The 19,640-nt window shown below is 32.7% G+C and overlaps 3 protein-coding genes and 1 pseudogene across 4 annotated transcripts; 2 read left to right on the top strand and 2 right to left on the bottom strand.

Moving 5' to 3' along the window:
- Positions 1-735: 735 nt before the first annotated feature.
- LOC123922485 lies at positions 736-1,773 on the bottom strand. The gene is made up of 2 exons (XM_045975202.1): positions 1,307-1,773; positions 736-886 (listed from the first exon to the last, which is right to left on the bottom strand). Exons 1-2 carry the CDS (start codon positions 1,771-1,773, stop codon positions 736-738), a joined length of 618 nt encoding a protein of 205 aa, XP_045831158.1.
- Positions 1,774-8,065: 6,292 nt separating this feature from the next.
- LOC123882020 (putative tRNA pseudouridine synthase) lies at positions 8,066-13,059 on the top strand. The gene is made up of 7 exons (XM_045930799.1): positions 8,066-8,349; positions 8,433-8,465; positions 9,181-9,293; positions 9,393-9,541; positions 9,757-9,901; positions 10,627-11,055; positions 12,251-13,059. Exons 1-7 carry the CDS (start codon positions 8,115-8,117, stop codon positions 12,665-12,667), a joined length of 1,521 nt encoding a protein of 506 aa, XP_045786755.1. The 5' UTR covers positions 8,066-8,114; the 3' UTR covers positions 12,668-13,059.
- An 862-nt stretch (positions 13,060-13,921) lies between these two features.
- On the top strand, positions 13,922-19,203 carry LOC123881690 (putative tRNA pseudouridine synthase). Of its 2 annotated transcripts, XM_045930414.1 has the most exons (8): positions 13,924-14,221; positions 14,325-14,360; positions 15,486-15,598; positions 15,712-15,860; positions 16,284-16,428; positions 16,602-17,006; positions 17,093-17,540; positions 18,821-19,203. In XM_045930414.1, the coding sequence occupies exons 1-7, from the start codon at positions 13,933-13,935 to the stop codon at positions 17,489-17,491; spliced, it is 1,536 nt and encodes a 511-aa protein (XP_045786370.1). In that variant the 5' UTR covers positions 13,924-13,932; the 3' UTR covers positions 17,492-17,540; positions 18,821-19,203. The 2 variants fall into 2 exon arrangements, with proteins under 2 accessions (XP_045786369.1, XP_045786370.1); XM_045930413.1 differs by lacking the exon at positions 18,821-19,203 and having other exon boundaries at positions 13,922-14,221; positions 17,093-17,729.
- Positions 17,804-19,074, bottom strand: LOC123881691 (annotated as a pseudogene).
- Positions 19,204-19,640: the final 437 nt, after the last annotated feature.

Below are 19,640 nucleotides of genomic sequence, written 5' to 3'. Positions count from 1 at the left end.
ATCTCTTCCATGGACTACTCCAAATTGGAATTGTGGATTGAGAAAATGACCTAAGAGAAAATGATTAACATTGTTACTTCAAAATTAAATAGCAACATCTAAATGTAATAAATTAAATACGTTGGTGCAAACCAACTGCGTGCAAATCAGAATGCATAAAAATCCATCTGTTGTCAATGATTGAATTATAATAAGCGTGGTAGCGACAATTTTTCTCAATAGCTTGTTTGGCTCTATCAATTGCTTCATAAAAAAATCCCATTGTTGGTTTAACATCACCATCCACCAACTTCAAGACCTTGACAATCGGTTCAAATACCTTCAGTATTTCAGTTGCCTTATTCCAAAATTCTTTACTCATCACAATTTTTTTTGCTTCATATGCATCTCCTCCTGATTTGGCTTTTCCATATTTAGAATTCTTGTATTCATCAGAATCAAACATAGCCTTCAAAGCTTGCTTCTCTTTAACAATTGATTCAAGTTGCAAAAATTGTGTAGCAAAACGAGTGATCGCTGGACGAATAAGTTCTTTGCCATTTGTATATTTCTTCATCAAACTTACTGTCCAAATATGATTGTATATAAACAAAGTTATCTTTTTTGCTTCATCAAGCACTCTTTGGACATTTGACTTTTTTCCAATATATTCTAAACACAACTCCAAACAATGAGCTGCACATGGAGACCAATAAAGAGTAGGTCTTTTTTCCATCAACTTTAAACCAGCTGCTTTCAATGCTGCCTCATTATATCAGTGACAATTTGAACAACATATTCTTCTTCAACCTCTTCAACCATTTTGTCAAGCAAGTTAAAGTAATACTCAGTGTTTCTACTGGTAACATCTGAGGCATCAATAGACTTTATGAACGATGTTCCTCGACTACAATATACTAAAAAGTTCATGATATGCATGTGATTTATTCCATTTGTCCAACCATCACACATTATAGTCACCCCCTCTCTTCCCAGAATGGTTTTAATGTATCTATATACTTTTGCATATCCTTACATTCTTTGTTCAAGTATATCTCTGAAATCTCATAAGGAGAAGGACATTTAACACCTGGACCTAACCTTGCAGCTTCGTTTAACAAGTTATGCAAGTGGTCAAGTTTATAGGCAAACGTTCATGTATTATCAATTTAGATAATGCCTTTGCTAACTTTTGCCGCGCATTTTTCAACACTCCTACATTAACCTTTGTTTGCTTGATACTCTTACTTCTCTCTAGATCAACATCAACATTTCTCATTCTTTGATTAAGATTCCTTCGTTGATGTCCAAATGAAGCTACACCTACACCACTACTACTGCCAATGCCACTTCCAGGAAATCTTTGTTCGTCTTGCCATTATGCGACCTCATGCTTTCATGTGTTGCTTGTCTAATAGCCTCCTCTTCCTCTAAATCTTCATGATTTACATTGTTATCTCCTCTTAAAAGTGAGACAAATTCTTCCTTTCTTTTTCGTGAATCATTTTTCTTTGCCTTATTGTCTAATAAAAGTTGCATCATACTTTCTCTAATAATTTGTGTGACTCTACCACAACCTTTGACTTCTCCGGGAAAGTGTACAATATGTTCCTTCAACCGAGTTATTCCACCAGTTATTACTTTGTCACAGATTTTACATTGTATGGTGTTTCTATTTACGCCTTGTAGAATGTTAGCAAAATGCCAACCAATGTCATCACTCAGAGCATCTTGTGCTCTACCGATTGGAAATCGTTCTTCTTCTTCTACCAGTAATTCTTCTCTTCGAGGCATTATTCAACCAACCTACAAATAGTTTATAGTCTAATTTTAAAAAATTACTCAAGTAAGTAAATTAATTAAGAATACTTTAATCTAATTTCTAGTGTAATCAAAATCTGATTTAGTCTTATTATCTTAAGATTCTTAACTCTATTTATCTATTCACTAATCACTATCACAATCACAGTATCACTATTGTAACCAAAAAAATCACTATCACTATTATTCACTACTCTTAAGTCGGTGTCTCACAACTCAACTCTCAACATTTTCACCCCCCCCCCCCCCCCCCTCACAAACACACGCATTCAAAATCCCCAATTTTTTTTCTTCTCATCTCAAATCTCACTCTATGATTTTCATTTACAAACACCACCACAACACAATAGTTTACAAAAATACCAAGATAAAACTCATTACTATTATTAGTTACCTGTTGGTGGGAGGAATGGAGGAAGATGCAAATGCAATTGCAATCTGGATCTGGAGATGGAAGCGCAGCAGCAGCACAACAGATTGCAATCTGGATCTTTGAAACTTGAAGCAAGGACAGAGGAAAGAAAGAAGCAACCACAACAACAGTGGATTTGCAGATCTATCTATCTGACTTTGTGAAATTGTGATAAGAAATTAGAGGTACTCTGGTAAAAGTAAAAGTAAGATTCTGATTCTGATTCTGTTCAACCATTTTTATGCTTTTTCGTGTCGGTAACTGCGTTTCACGGCCGTAACGGCGTTTCGTATCGTTCGTAATGGCATTTCAGTTGTGATTTTTTTTCTCACCTTTAAAACCTTAAAAAACGGTATAGGTCACTTGAGATAGCGTTTTGTAACGCCCGTTTTCACGGTACAGGGCCGTTTTTTAAAACCTTGAGCCCTACAATGACAAGGTTTTTCAAGGCTAACAAGAAAATTAACTTGCATGTGAAGAGGACTATTGAAATCAATAATGATGCAGGAGTGAGGATCAACAAGACTTTCCAATCTCTTGTTAAAGATACGTGTGAATATTGAAAATATACCGTTTTGTGAAAGAGACGTGAGAAATTATGTTAACAGGAATGGCGTGCAATTGGAAAAGAAGGTGACAACATGGTTCTGATAAGCTATTTTTGTCAGACGAGGGAACAAAATGCAATTTTCTTCTATGAGATAGATGTAGACGAAGAATTTCATGTAAAAAAAAAATGTGTATTTGGCCGATGCAAGAAGTAGAGCTGCTTACGAGGATTTTGGAGATGTTGTCACTTTCGATACAACATACTTTGACAAATAAATACAACATGGTCAATCGACATTACTTAGTTGCGGGTTGTTTTCGGGAGAGAACACAAAATCATTTGTATGGCTATTCAAGTCATGACTTCGTTGTGTGCTACAAAAGGCCTCCGTTGGTATTATAACTGACCAATGTAAGGCTATGCAAAAAGTCCATTAAGTTTGTGTTCCCTACAAAATGCCATAAGTGGTGTTTATTAAGGAAATATTTTTGGGCGGGTATATCAACTACGCAACAAAGTGAGAGTAAACATGTTTTCTTTGAAATATACATCAATTCAACAAGTTTACGTCAATTTGTGAAGCAATATGATAATTCCCTTAAAAGTCAAGCAGAATTTGAAGTAGATTTTAATTTGATGGACACTACAATTTTGTGTGGGTCAACCTCGTCCATTGAAAAACAATTCCAATGTGAGTACACTCATGCCAAATTCAAGGAACTTCAAGGTGAATTCATAAGTAAAATGAATTGTGTTACCTCGTTGAATATTATGGAGGGTTACCTTGATACATATTAATTCCAACATTTGTTGCTGTTTGTTTGAGTGGTGGGTTTCGCTTTGTTGTCAGGAGCAGTAATTAACTAAATATTATTCTTCTGCTTCACTCCAAAGATATCCTCCATGATTGGTTGCCATAAATGGAAAAGAGTAATATAGGCCGCAACCACCAAGAACGCTATATATACTCGGATTCAATGAGACACTTTTCTTCAGATAAGTTAAGTTTTGGCTTTTGGGAAAAACACTTCAGCAAAAGATATAATCCAAGCCAAACCCGGTTATGAGGGAGGGCAAACAGGTCCCAATGCCTCAATACTTTTAGGGCCTCAAATATATATTTTTTCAAGCGCATTATTCAAAACAAGTGTTAAGTATATTTCCGGAGAAAAATCATCATGAAATATCAACTGGCCGGGTGGTAGAGCGCATAATCTAAGCATTGAAGGATACGGAGGATCGTGAGCTCGACTCCTCCAAGTGATCATTTTACTTATTGTTTCTTATTATTTTAAGAGACCAAAATAATTGTACAATAAACAAAGACAATGAGACAACCCATTACTCAAACAATTATAAAAATTGTTTCCTTTAACAAAATAATTTTTTTATATATATAAATAGCATAACTATATAATTTATAAATAATTTGACTACTTTATTTTAAAATAAACTACTCTATTAAGAAACTACTCTATTAAAAAAAACACTAATAATTTGTAATAATATTAGCTTAAAGGTTCCTTTCCAAAAAAAATATTAGCTTAAAAATGTGTTTTGTAATTATTGTTATAATACTGATATGCTTTATATTTTAAATAAGGCAAATGCTAAATAGTGCCCCCGGGCACTCTTTAAGTCCTTAAATAGTAAGCTTTTTATAGAATTTTTATCGGAATGCGTAAAGTCAACGCATTGGAAATTGTAGTATTTAACTTTTTGAATAAAAAGTTTCTTTAAATGGAATACTTAAAGAGTGCCCCGGGGGCACTCGTTAGCAAGACCCTTTAAATAAAAATTACTCATTTTTAAAAATTGTAGTTTTATAATAAAGAATATATTAATTTAACTAAATTTATTTTACCTTTATTAAAGGACCTTTTTGTCAAATTTGCCCGGGGCCTCGAAAAGTTCGGAGACGGCCCTAATCCAAACTAGAATAGAAAAAATGGAGGATGTAGGACAAATTATAAAAATTACAATGTTTGACCTATAGTTCAAACATTCCAAGAGACAATATTTTAATATTGTCAACGAAATAAAAACTATCATATTCGAAAAAAGAGGTGAACACTTATGTTAAGTACCCAAAGAAACTTCAGCTACATTTTTAGAGAATTCCATTCAACTGTTTCCCTTATGGTTTTCATCTTTAAAGTAAGAAAACCGCTTAGGAATGTGAAACAATAGAACACTACTTGAAGTAAATGTTGTCAGACTTCTCTCTTGCGGACGACTAAAGATTCATCACTTTTCTCTTCGGGTTGAGAAAAAGGGTTGAAAATGAAAGGAGAAAGTTGGAAATAACGGTGGTGGTGGTGGTGGGGGGGTGTTATTGTTTGTTGTCCGAAAAAATGGTGAGTGAGAAGTTATGATAGATGGCGAGGTGTATCGTGAGAAATGTCAGCATTTCATGTTTCATTTTTCAAATAATAAAAATACTACTACTAATTTAATTGTTATTTTATGTAAGTATCAATAAAGTGTAGGTGAGACAATTTGCTGCATCACATTAAAATCTCTAATTAATATTTTATGTCAGAAAATAAAGTGTAGATGAGACAATTTTCTACTTCAAAAAATAAAATGTAGATGAGATAATCTGCTGCATCACATCAACATCTCTAATTAATATTTTACTGCATTACTTTTGTCAATTACAATTTAGAAATATAATGAGAATTGAAAAACAAAGTTAATCTCTAAATTAATACTAATTGTTATTTTTAATTTTTAGTACAATATTAATTTTTGTCTATTTCAATTCTATCTATTAATTAATATTAATTACATCATTCATTATTTAAAATTATTCATTTTGCATGCATGCCAATATTCCATTTTTAAGGTAGGAAAGAACATATGTTTTTGAACATTGTTTGTTTATCTTTGTTTAGGCCCACCTCTAACCGTACCATTTTGGTTGGTTAGTTTTCGTGATACTAGGCGAGATGATATTGATCACAAACAAAGGAGTGGGAGGGAGGATTGGAGAGGACACAAAAAGTGAGTGAGTGACGACTGACAACAATTGTATCGTGCATCCATTATATTTTTCTCGCTCATAGATATCTTTTGTCTCCATTCATTATTTTTATTTTCTTATTTTTTATTATAATTTAGTGTATGTAATTTTTGGACGAGTTAAAACATGCCAAAATTATACTATAAGTCTTAGATAGAATATCCTAATACAAATACAAAAAAATATTTATATCATAAAAAATTTATATCGTTTTTCTCGCTCATACACGTCTTATATAGCTCAACACTTGTAGCAGGTAATACTAGCTTGTATACTATACCCTAAACCGACCTCATCATTTTAACTTGTTGATGACAAATATAACTCAAAGAAAGCAACCATATATATGGATATTAGGATAGATAAGGACAGATTTTTTTGTTTTTTTTTATTTACCAATAGAAATATACCAAAGTACTGTACAATATGAATATCCCAACCGAAGAAGACAAGCAATTTGAAGTCGTTAAATTACTTAATGATTTGTTAAATTACTATACCCTAAACCGACTTCATCAGTTTAATTTGTTGTTCAGATAATGACAAATATAACTCAAAGAAAGCAACCATATATGAATATTACGATAAATAAGGACAAGTTTTTTTGTTTTGTTTTATTTACCATTACAAATATACCAAAGTACTGTATAATATGAATATCCCAACCGAAGAAGACAAGCAATTTGAAGACAACTGTCATAGGAATAATCTAACTAATTGTATTAGTAATAGAGTATAAGTTCCTGTTCGACAACAATAGATCAACACCAATGTATCATTATATCAAGGGTTTGTATAACATATAGTGCATGTTAAAGCAACTTAAAGTAATACTTTTTTAATGAAAAATAACAATTATTTATTAAAAAGTTATACATTTAATATAAAATGCATAAGTTTCAATTCAAACTCACTATTTTGAATTTTTTAATATGTGCAAATTTGCACATGATAAAAAAATCTTTATATCATTGCTGATAAAAAAAACGCAATATGGTGAATCTATTTATTGTCTTTAGGTAGAGCAACTAATATGCTTAACAAATAATTTAGTCATTTTCCGTCAAAAAAGACAAAAGTTTTCCATTTAAACTATAATATATCAATGTTGATTAAAAATAGGGATGACAATGGGTAGAGTATGGGTAGGGTACTATAGTACTCCCCATACCCGCGGATTGAAAAAATACCCGTATCCATCCCCATACCCGCGTGGGTAACAACTTTTGCCCCCGTCCCCATACCCTATGGGTACCTAGGTACCCATACCCGTACCCGTTACCCGCATTTTTACTAAAAATAAATTGATCAATTATAAAATATCATATAATTTTAATAGAGTTAAAAAAAATTCAAAGATTTTAATATTGACTAATGAAAATTATAAACAAAATTATTATTAATCTTATGTTAAAGTTCATATTTATGTTAAATATTTACATTATTTTTATATTATGTTATAAATAAATATTTTTATTAAAAATATGTAATAGTTTAGTAAAGTTGTATTGTTTTAAATTGATTTACATATATTATAATATAATAATATAAATAAAATAAATATATATTATGCGGGTATGAGGCGGGGTGGGTACTAAGGTACCCGTACCCGCACCCATACCCGTTCATTTTTGCGGGTAATTACCCATACCCGTGCCCGTACCCAAAATGCGGGTTTTTACCCTACCCGTTGTGGGTAATTTTTGCGGGTACCCTCTGAGTATGGGTCAAATTGCCATCCCTAATTAAAAAAAACTATAATATCAAATATCAATAAATGATGCCTTATGCTTATAGCACATTTTTTGTGCGTCTTCTATTTGTTGGTGTTCGACAACAATACATCAACATCAATGCATGAATTGCAGCATAAACAACATCAACAAAGTATGAAGCATTCAAGCATCAACAACAACAATAAATTTGAATTTATACAACAACATCAGTGACATAATTTGTATGGAGAATTTACACAAAATGGACAATAAACAATGAATAAAGAAGAAGAAATTAAAAATTAGAAAAGGAAAAAATGGATCAACTAACCTTGATTCGATTTTTATTTTCCTTTTGGATTATGTTTTTAAAAATCTATAACAAATAGTTGTGAGCCGTCTATCTAAATTAATGGATAAAATCATTTAACTGTATATTTAATCTGAAGTGTGAGATCTAATTTTAATGTTGGAGATTAAAAACAGTGGAAAAATGTGAGAAAAGCAACAGCAGTTAATCCCGGTAAAAATAAATAAATAAATAAATAAATTGCAAAGTCGCTGAGTTTACAAGATAAAAAAAAAAAAACCTGTTAACCGACTCTGGTGAAGATGGCTGCTGCTGCTGCTGCTGCTTCATCTCTGCGACTGCGACTAACATTCTTTCCTTTGCTCAGAAAAGGTCCATACACAAACACACCACCCATCATTGAGAAAACAAGATGGCAATATTTCCGTTGCTGCTCATTTTCCCCTTCTCCTTCTCCCCAGCCATCATCTTCATGGCAACCATTTCGCAAGAAAAAGGTTGTTATGCGTATTGCTTATATAGGCACCAATTACCGAGGTCAGTTTACTTTTCTAACCATTGTCAATTCATGTTGTTAGATTCATACTCTTGTTTCTCATGTATTTTTCCTTTTCATTCAGGTCTCCAAATGCAACGTGATCAAAATTTATCAAGTATGTTTCTCTTTCTTTTGTTCTGTTCTGTTCTGTTCTTACTACTGTGCTATAGTTGATTAGATACTATGTACTATCCACATTTCAAACCAATTGTGGCTCTGTTTGGCAAATAAATTAATCTATAATGGATGAACTTCCAGTGTTTTTTGAGTGTAAGGTGTTTGCTAAAATGCCCTAACTGGGGGCATGGAAATTATTTGTTTTTTTAGAAGTTTCTTTGAAAATTTAGTTAACTAGAAAAGTGGAAAGTCATCACATAATAGTGGATGGGTCAAGCATAATAGGTCCAAGGCTTTAAAGTCAAGTTGAAACTTCAGAACTATTTAAGCATCGGTGACAAGGCTCTGTGTGTGTTCGGGAAATCAAAAGGTCAAGGTAATGCCCTTGTGTTGAATCGAAAGCTCCACCGTGGAGTGTTGACTGGCCGCATGGTGTGACATGACCAAAATCATACCCTATATATATATATGAGCTATGATCCGCTAACATCAAATATCAAATTTGACATATATGTACACATTCAACAACTCATTGTAAATGCAAATTTAAGGAATGTTCTTATTGAGTAGACCATGTATACAAAATTTCATATAATTTTAAAACTATAAATAATGCCTGTTCTGCTGGTGTAATGTAGATTATACATGTGATTCATTTTGGCTAGTTATTTTGTATAGACTGTTGCTAAAGTATTATGATTTCAAAATTGTAGCTGTTGAGAAAGAACTAGAACGTGCGATATCCAAAGCTGGTGGCATCCTTGACAGTAATTTAGGGGATCTAGAGAAAATCGGATGGGCTAGAAGCAGCCGAACTGACAAAGGAGTAATTCATGATTCCATTATTTTAATTTAGCTTGCGTTAATATATGCAGCCACGTTATGATTACTTATCTTATCCTATTTAATGTTGCATGTATATTAGGTACACTCTCTTGCGACAATGATATCATTTAAAATGGAAATTCCAGAAAACTCTTGGAATGGAGACCCTTATGGCTTTTCCCTTGCAAATTATATTAACTCTTATCTTCCTTATGATATCAAAGTTATAAGCATTTTGCCTTCACAAAGGTAAGGTTTGAAACCAAGTTCGTTTGTTCAGTATTCATAATATAATCTTTGAAATGTCATGTTTGTAGCAAAACTTTGTAATTTGTTGTTCATTTAGTGTATGTTTATTCATATTTTTAGTTTTATTCTGCATATTCATTCTTCTTAATAGGTTTACGAGTTTCTGCTGCTTGATTGCGAGTTCTCTAATTGTTTGATTTTGTCTTTTGGAGCAGGAGCTTTGATCCTAGAAAGGAATGCAGTTTGCGGAAATATTCATACCTACTCCCTGCTGAAATTATTGGTATTCAAAGCCACTCTAGCAATGAGGAAATTGATTACCACTTGTCGGAGTTCAACGATATTCTCAAAGAATTTGAGGTGTGGTGACCTATATTCAAATCTCATATTTTTCACATTATCTTCTTTCATCGTGAATTCTCTATTCATTTTGGTTCATAATTACTGAAATATGTATCTATTATTAAACATAATTTATTTATTTCTCCTGATATTAGTTAATTTCTGATAGTTCATAATTGTATTTATGTATCATACTGTTGTAAAATTTGAATGGACATACAAGTCAATATAAAAGGATACTACCTAAACTAGATCTTGGAATAAGTTTTAGGGTCTATTTGAACTTATCTACTGATGTAAGTACTTATGAGATTGTTTGGAAGAGCTTATGAAAACAGTTTATGACATGTTTATAAGTTGTTTTCAACTTATTTCCATAAGCTCTCCATGATAGCTTATGAAATTAGTTTGACTTTTTTTTATTTTTAATATTTTGTTATAGAAATAGGTTATACATAAGCAGTAAGCACCTATATGATAAGTGCTTATGTTATAAGAAGTTAATTAAGTTGTTTATCCAAACAGAGTCTTAGTAAATGTTTTAGTTTGGGCTTATATGCTGCCAAAGTGACTACATATTGATATTTCCTTGGTTGGAAGGATGCTAGAAATTTCAGATTTAGGACTAAATTAGGCCCAGGTTTTCTGATATTAGTATTCTTTCTGCACTGTTTATGGATATGGCTAGCTGGAGCACATTAACATTCATGAATCATGATGTTAGATGTAATTGCCTTTGATAGGGTGGGCATCCTTTCCATAACTATACATCGAGGTCCAGATACAGAAGACACGTTCCTCGTCGATCATCACATTCAAAGCGCGGCGAGATTTTACCAGCCTACAATTCAGAATGTGAGGATAGCGATGAGGAGGAAAATTTTAAAATTGACAAGGCACATACAGAAAACACAATGCTCCAAAAGTCTTCAGAAACTTTTGATTCCGTGGAACCTGTCATTGACACCGGTAATAACAAAGGAAGTTTACATGATCAAAGCTCTAGTCCGGTTGTTCGTGCAAAATGGTTATATGAACCTGATGAAGCAGACAGATTAAATGGTTCCCATTTCAGAAGAGTTTTAAAGTGTTTTTGTGGAAAGCTAGAAAGATCAGTGGAACATAATTACATAGAGCTCTACATAGAGGGAGAGTCCTTCATGTTGCATCAGGTATCTTCCATAAATAATTTTTTTAATTTTTATCCTCAAAGAACTTATACATCGCTCCAAGATTAATGTGCATACCGGTGCCAAAGTAGACACCAGTATGAATATTTTTGGTCTAGTTTTTATTTATTTATTTATTTATTTATACGCATAATACTTAATATTAAACAAAGTGAATTTTTATCCTGCTTTGAAATATAAATCACTTTGAGTACTTTTTTGTCTTAACCCTCTGGTTCCTAGTGGTAAGGGCCTTCGGTAATTCGAAGTTCAGCTGAGAGGTAAGTAAAGTCCAACCAAAGATAGTTCCAGCCAGGGTTCAAACCTGGATAGTCCCGATCGATTCGTGCTTAACTGATACTCATTTTTTAGTACTCAATTCGATTGGTTTCATATCTGTGACAACCAGGGAAATTATGTATGGATAGTATCACAAAGAACTTTTTATCCCTTTTGATTTGTTTCAGTATCCAATTGCTAGTTCCTTCAGCGATGCCTGATGTTGCTCCAGCCTCCAGGGTGTGCGTGAATGAATCCCCCTAATGTGTGTTGATCTTTTCTTTTATATTCAAACCAATCAACCTAATTCCTTACTCTATGGATCCACGTAGGTCAGCAAGCATAAATCCAATGTTCTTTTTTTTTTTTTTTTTTTAATAGCCAATACATATTTGTATAATACATATAATATATACTATATATAATGATATATATAATATAAAATAAAATATTATTTGCAACTCTTCCATTTGGCAACATATGATTGTGTGAAAATCTTCAATTTCTAGCAGCAAAAATTCATGACACGATGTTGATAGATCGTGGTGCGATTTTTCTAGAAATTTGCTCTGTTTTGTAATTTTCTTCAAATTCTTTGTTATGCATCAACTCCTGCTATCACCATCTTTAAACTATGTAATTGTACCTAACAAATGACTGACTGTCATCACGGGCATAGATCCTCTCTAGTCAAATTACCATCCAGTGGAATCTCAAGTCTCAACCATTGAGATGAATATTTAAAATACAAAATAAGGATCGAGATAGAGTTTTAAAGGGTGAGATTTACACTGGAGAAAATCCAGTGAAAATCTCACAGGAGGCACTTTTCTGTTTTATACATGTCCTAAATTGGTTAAATGTGTTTTTCTTCCTTGCTTCACAAGCATCATGATATTTCCTTTTATACTCTCACCAGATAAGAAAAATGGTGGCGACTGCCATAGCAGTAAAGCGCAAATTACTTCCAAGAGATATTATAACACTGTCACTGTCAAAGTTCTCACGAATTATTCTACCCCTCGCACCGTCAGAAGTTCTAATATTAAGAGGAAACAGCTTCTCAATGAGAAATAAGCCAGGAAATGTAACAAGATCTGAAATGAAGACAATAGTTGAATCAGAAGAAATTAATAAGGTTGTTGATGATTTTTATACATCAGTTTTGTTACCTCAAGTTTCAAAGTTTCTGGATCCTTCAAGAGTTCCCTGGGAGGATTGGATTGAGAAATTGGATGCTAACACAAGCATACCGAATGATCAGCTGGATGAGGTCAGGAAAGCTAGGAACTTGTGGAAAGAAAATTCTGATGGTGTAATTAGTGCACATCTTTGATAAGTGAAAGGGAAAATAATGCCAAGATTGCTCTTCTTACCCTTTCATTAGTTTTCTGAATTTGGTCTCTAAACATTCTTTAATTAAAGCTTCCATTGGCTAAGAATAATCTTTCCATAGTTAGAGATGTGAGGCTTCTGACTTGATACAGCCAATCATCTACCCTCTGAAATTGATGTATACTTTCATATGTGTAGTTTCTAGCATCTGATTGTAGTAACAAGAGCTATTAGAAATTATGCAGGCCTTTTATTTTCATTTTGTTACCTTATAATGATACTGTGATGATGTGTATTATTATGGAGACATGTATAATGCAAGAGGCATTATTCTGCTGTAACTGGCTTATTGTTTTAGCCCCCCTATTAAATATTCAAGTTTTTCGTCTATAACTATTAGCTCAATTGATAATATTGATATTGTAAAGTTGGACGCCTTTACTTGGATTTGAACTTAGGACCTCACAGTGTGTGTATGAGTTTTAGTGGTGTTTGCCACTTCGTCTAATCATTAAAAATGTAATTTTTTTTGGTTATATTCACGCGTTTGTAATATAAACCATTAAACAGATAACTACAAACCATGATTTACAAATGTGTCTTGTACAGAGTAACAAGAAGCCCTGTACAAATGTCAAATATATACCGAGTAAAATGCCATTTTGACATTGAATTTGTTAAGTTGCTTTCCCTTCATTATCACCATCCCAAATTAGTTCCAAAAACTGTTAAGTGTTAATCTAGTTAATCCATACATTAGTTTTCGTTGGTTATGCGAAAATAGGAATAACTAGATAAGGTTCCTCTAGAGAGAACAAATCATTTTAGAGAGTAAAGTGAGTAATATTAATCATTGATGAATAAATCAATGGTTGATATTATATGCACATGCATAACAAATCTGAAATGTTATACAATATCAACTCGTATTATCCAACTCTCTAATACGGTACATTAAGTGTATGGATGGCACTGATGTAAGCATCCACGTGGCCTTGACGTCAAATGATGCAATTTTAATGACGAAATTAATACCCTCTAGGAGATTAAGATAGCTTAATATAGAAATTCTACCTTTAATGATGCAAAAAAATTAATGTTTGAGAGATAAAATGCAGAATTAATTTCGGTAATTAATTTCTAAATTTACTTCCTTAATGAGACCTTCTTCTTCTTGTTTTTTTAATCCAAAAATGTGATTTTTATCCTTAAATTATTATATTTAAAGACCAAAAAATCATATGAAACAGAATTTTAGAATTTTTTATGTCTCTCCCCTCTTACTTTCATTTCCATCATCATCGTTTTGTAACAGATAAACAAAACAGAGTACTCAGTTGTTTTCCAGCAATGCCATTAACTTCTCTACCATTCCCACTCTCTCCAATTCGAAACCCTAAAATCCCATTTCATCTTCTTCCTCCAAAAACATTCTTCAAATGCTTCTGTTCTTCCACTGCTCACCCTCTTCCTTCTCTCTCCCCTGACAAATGGGAACCTTTTCTCAAGAAAAAAGTCGTTATGAGAGTTGGATACGTTGGAACCGATTTTAGAGGTAGTTTTTTTTTCTTTTTCTTTTTTCTTTTCAACTTTCTTTGTTTCTTTTTTGTTGTTGAAATTTTTGATTAATTAATTTGTGTTTGTGTGTTTATTTATAGGTCTGCAAATTCAACGGAATGAACATAAATTATCCAGTAAGACACTTTTTTTTACTTGTTCGGATTGACTTATTTGAGGTTATCTACTTACATAAGAACTTGTGAGTATGATTTTAAACTTCGGTTGCGGTCGCGGATGCCGTAGTGTGAAATTCACCATTGCATAGTCTTAGTTTATTCCATAAACACTGATTTAAATGTGCTTAAAATACAATGTTGAGAGATTGTTAAAAGTAAGATTTTTCATTATATTTGATGCAAATTAGGATTTGAGTTACATAAATTTTAGTTTTTGTTGAGAAAATTTGAACCAACATGGCTGAAATCGTATGATGCGATTCGGTTGCCGAGTCTACCACATCAGCAATACTGCGGCCGCAATTGTGGTTGCGGACAGCAATTTAAAACCATACTTGTGAGACTATTTTGAAGTACTTATGAAAACAACTTATGACGTGTTCGTAAGTTGTTTTCAGCTTATTTTCAGAAGTTCTTGTAAATAGCTTATGAAAACAATTTATAGCTTATACAAAAACAATCGAACTTTTATTTTATATTTTGTTATAGAAGTGTAGCTTATACATGACCACTTATCATGATAAGTGTTTTAAGCTATAGGCTACAAATTAAGTTGTTTATCCAAACATGGCCATATTTCATTGTATTTAATCGTGTAATATTCATTTTAATTTAATTTATTTCATAATATATACGTTATCCGAACATGTCTAAATTTTAGTTTTAATATTCATATTATATGTTTTTAAATTTTAATTAAAAAAATGAGCTTTATTGTTAAAGGCAAATTTGGAAAGGAAAATGTCAGACCAAAATTGATAGTTACTTATTTATATATTATATCTATTAGTATTTGGTAATGGTAAAAAATCACTGGTTCGCGTTATAATTTGTAAATGTGTTGCCATTTTTCAAATGACGAACATGGATATCTTTATTGGCAATTGAATTGATTAATATTTGGATATTTCATTCAACTAAGTGAACTTTTTAATGTGTTTGTTAATTGAGTTTATTCTGTTTCCTTTTCTTCATAATATGAACAAAGTTTAATGTATACTCTGACCACTGACCTGCAATTACGTAAGCCTAGCTAGCATGAATGGAATGTTGCTAAAGCATTTGAATTTTGATATGATGTAGCTATTGAAAAAGAACTTGAAACTGCTATCTTCAAGGTTGGTGGCATCCGTGAAAGTAATTTTGGTGATCTGGATAAGATTAAATGGGGCCGAAGTAGCAGAACCGATAAAGGAGTAAGTAACCTTCTTGTTATTCCCTATTTCCCTTAACTATGTGTATTACATAAATTCGTTGTTATTCTTCATACTCATGATTCCTTTCTGGTTTTATGATGTGAATGTGTTAGGTCCACTCTCTGTCAACAATGATATCCTTTAAGATGGAAATCCCTGAGAATGCATGGAAAGGAGATGATCATGGCATTGCAATGGCAAACCTCATCAATTCTTATCTTCCTAATAGTATCCGAGTTTTTAGTGTATTGCCTTCAACAAAGTAAGCCTATTAGTCTCTCGTTGATTGCATAAAATGTTTGTTGTTTGATTTTATTTGATAACAATGTAGTTTCTCAGATCTTAATTATCTAGTGGCAATACAAGTTACGCGCTTCTATACATTAAACAAGTGATTTTTTTCTTCATATCATTATTTGTATATGCTATATACTTGTTATTGCATAAATTTTGATATTGAGTGTTACAGCAACATTTGTAACTAGGAAGATGAAAATGTAGCCAAATCAATCAACTAAGAATATTTTGACAGAAACTAAAGCCTTTTTTCCTTATGTGAGGATAGACAGATCCATTGATCATGATTTGTGATTTTTCAAGTGAGTCATAAGTTAATAGTGATCTTGATTTTTAATTAATGACTTCTCACTTGTATTTCTAACTGCATAATTTTGGCTTATTTTAGAAGATTTGATCCTAGACAAGAGTGCAATCTGCGGAAATATTCTTACCTCCTCCCTGCTGATATAATCGGAATCCGGAGTCATTTTAGCGAGGATGAAATAAATTTTCACATTTCTGAGTTCAACAGCATACTTGGTGTTTTCAAGGTATACTTTTTTCGTTTAATTCATATTCTCTTTCGTTGTCGTTGTAGAATTATTCGGTATTCTTGTATACTTGACAAATTTATTTAAGTTACAGTTATAATAAACCTTAATTAAGATATCAATCTCTCTCCTAAATGTTTACATTGAAATATTTTGTGGCTTTTTTTTTGTAGGGAGATCATCCTTTCCATAATTATACTGTTCGGTCTGTATACAGGAAAAAACAGACTGCAAGAAAATCACCAGGAAATAGTGGCATGTCGAACAGAACAGGATCATCAAGTTTGGTATTAGCTCATGATTCAGAGACTGAGGAAAGTGATGTTGATGATTCTTTGCATGATGATGGGACCACCCTTTTAAATAATGGGGAACAGAGCAATAAGTCTCCAGCGTCTAGTGAATCCAATAGTTCAGGAGTTAGCGCAAGATGGTTGCATGAACCCGATGAGGCAGATAGATTAAATGCTTCTCATTACAGAAAGGTTGTACATTGTTCCTGTGGGAAGTTGGAGACACTTCTTGGATATAACTATGTTGAGATCAATGTATGGGGGAATTCCTTCATGTTACATCAAGTAAGTCTTACTTCAATTTAATTCAGAGTTTCATTTCTTAGTCTATCGGTTGAATGAACACTTACTGAATGACTCATGACTGTCAGATACGCAAGATGGTTGGGACTGCTGTGGCTGTAAAGCGCAAGTTAATACCAAGGGACATCTTTTTATTGTCACTCATCAAATTTTCTCGAATAGTCCTCCCTATTGCCCCGCCAGAAGTGTTGATTTTGAAAGGAAATACTTTCAGAATGAGATCAGGTGGTGGAAGCTACACAAGGCCTGAAATGGTATCGATGGTTGAATCAGAACAAATTCTTAAAGCTGTTGACGAGTTCTACACATCGGTTATGTTGCCTGAATTGTCAAAATTCCTGGACTCCTCAAAATCTCCTTGGGCGAATTGGGTCGACAAATTGGATACATATTCAAGCATTCCAGATGATCAATTGGAGGAAATTAGAGAGGCTTGGGAAAGCTGGCGTTGGATGCATTATACATGATCATGGTACAATTGACGAAATATGCAGAACAAAGAGACACATGCTTAAACTATTAGTTAAGGAAGAACAATGCATTTCCTTAGGATAGTTTCATTGAATGCACCTAAAACATGTAGCATAGGAAGAAACACTCAAATTTCAAACTAATGATGAGAGTAAAACTTGTCTTATAATTGAGTAAATGATGGATCTCGAAATTTCAAAGTGGCACAACTATAATGGTTATTGTGAATGTTATATAAAACCTCAGTTATTATAGTTACATAAACATCCCTTACAAGACATAAATTACAAATATATATGAATGATCACAGTGTTGATACATTCTCATTCATTTCTTAGCTGAAGATGGTAACACTTGTCTAGATCTTATTATGGATAGATCTCAATGACAGACCTTAGACCTAAAACAGGAGTTATCTTGTAGTTACTAAAACCAGCCAAGGAAATCAACTTAATCCATTCTTCCTTGTTTCTCTCTTTTGCGGTGAACAACACCATCATGAGCATATCAAATGAGAGTTGCGTTTCGATTGTTTCATCGTTTCCCTTTTCTTTTTCCCTCACCATGTCTATGATAATCACCTTCCCTTCTTTACCTTTCTTTGCTATGGCATCTTTACAATTCTTTAATATCTTTACACATTCCTTATCATTCCAATCATGCAGTATCCATTGCATTGTCATTCATACAAATATCAATCAACACAAATGCTTATTATAGTATTTTTTTTATCTAATATTTTCATACTAAATATAATATGTATCAGTTGATTTCTTGGTTTCCTAGAAGATAAAAGACTAGCAATTACTTTGATCTTCACAAATCAAATATCCATCATCAAATAATTTCATACTGTATGAAATTTGAACTACTCCCTATAGTTTTGAATATGCGCAAAAAAACTAATTTAGATTTATTGAATAAAAAGTTTTTTTTTTGCTTATATTCAAAATTAGAGGAGTAATATTTTACCTTCAACAAAATGGCATCAGTTGGAGGAATCTTCTTTAACATGTCTCCACCAACATAGTTTAGGTTATCATTTCCTTGCAAGCCATCAACCACATGTGGGAGATCAAATACCTTGCACTCTATTTTTGGAAATGATTTAGCAAGGGCCTTTGCCATGGTCCCTGTGCGGCTGTGCCTCTTCCAACATCAACCAACGGCTCCGATCCATTGAACATTCCCCTACACTTCTCAATCAACACACTAGTGACCAATTGTGTATCACTCACCATTGCATTATTGAATAAGTTGTTAAATTTAGGGTCACACGCTGCATATTCCCATACTGACATCCCATTCGTGGTTTTAAATGTTGTAGGATCGTCATTTTTAAACCAAGTAGACAATTTATGCCACGGATTGGCCATAATTGGATCGAGCGTAGAATGCAAAAAGGGTGCAACACTCATGGGGTGATTCTTGAGCAATAGTATTGATTCATTGGTTAACATGTTTTCTAGCTCATTCTCAGTAACATTATGTTTAGAGAAAAAGCCAGAATGAGTCATGATTCGCATCAAGCGATGGATAAATGGACTTTTTGAAGGATGGATTGGTAGTGAAGAAATGAATTTTGAGAGTGGCATGGGTTTGCCGTTTGCCATGAGTTTTTGAATGACTTAGCATATATCTGGTATGCCTAAGTCAACTACACATTTAAGTGACATGGAATTTATGAAGTTTAAAATATGTTTCCATATGTGACTTTGCGCTTTAAGAAGGAGTAAATAGTCATTTTGGTCCCTGAAAGTGTCAAGCGCTGTCAAACAAGTCCCTGAATCTATTAAAATGATTAAAAAAGTCCCCAATTGTTAGTTCTGTTAGTAAATTTAGTCCAAAACGTTAACTTTCTGTTAAATGTGATGATGTGGCAGATTGACTATAATATTTTAATAATTTGTTGTATTTGATGTCCACTTTACTTTTATTTTATTTAACCTTAATTTTAAAAAATAATAATAATTAAATATAATAAATTAAAATATACCCATCCCATTCCCTGTAAGCTTGAACCTATCAATAATATATTTTCACCTTTCTCTCTCACTACAGGATCCAAACTGATATAATTCCATCATTCGTGTAGATCTGTCTTCGTCGTCCTCTACCTCACCTTCTTATTTGTTCAACTCTTTA

Source organism: Trifolium pratense, linkage group LG4 (genome assembly GCF_020283565.1).
Source record: "Trifolium pratense cultivar HEN17-A07 linkage group LG4, ARS_RC_1.1, whole genome shotgun sequence".
NCBI classification, from domain to species: Eukaryota; Viridiplantae; Streptophyta; class Magnoliopsida; order Fabales; family Fabaceae; genus Trifolium; species Trifolium pratense.
Note: the sequence above shows the minus strand (reverse complement) of the source record. Positions and strands in the feature narration are given on the sequence as shown.

Bases quoted from the DNA above. Each gene is read 5' to 3' on its own strand.
- LOC123922485 (XM_045975202.1), bottom strand. From the start codon at position 1,773: ATGCCTCGAAGAGAAGAATTACTGGTAGAAGAAGAAGAACGATTTCCA. The intron at 887-1,306 runs GTAGGTGTAGCT...AGTATATTGTAG, and splicing joins GCATTGGCAGTAGTAGTGGT to TCGAGGAACATCGTTCATAA.
- LOC123881690 (XM_045930414.1), top strand. From the start codon at position 13,933: ATGTCTCTCCCCTCTTACTTTCATTTCCATCATCATCGTTTTGTAACA. The intron at 14,361-15,485 runs GTAAGACACTTT...GATATGATGTAG, and splicing joins GAATGAACATAAATTATCCA to CTATTGAAAAAGAACTTGAA. The intron at 17,007-17,092 runs GTAAGTCTTACT...CATGACTGTCAG, and splicing joins ATTCCTTCATGTTACATCAA to ATACGCAAGATGGTTGGGAC.
- LOC123882020 (XM_045930799.1), top strand. From the start codon at position 8,115: ATGGCTGCTGCTGCTGCTGCTGCTTCATCTCTGCGACTGCGACTAACA. The intron at 9,294-9,392 runs GTAATTCATGAT...CATGTATATTAG, and splicing joins GCAGCCGAACTGACAAAGGA to GTACACTCTCTTGCGACAAT. The intron at 9,542-9,756 runs GTAAGGTTTGAA...CTTTTGGAGCAG, and splicing joins AGCATTTTGCCTTCACAAAG to GAGCTTTGATCCTAGAAAGG.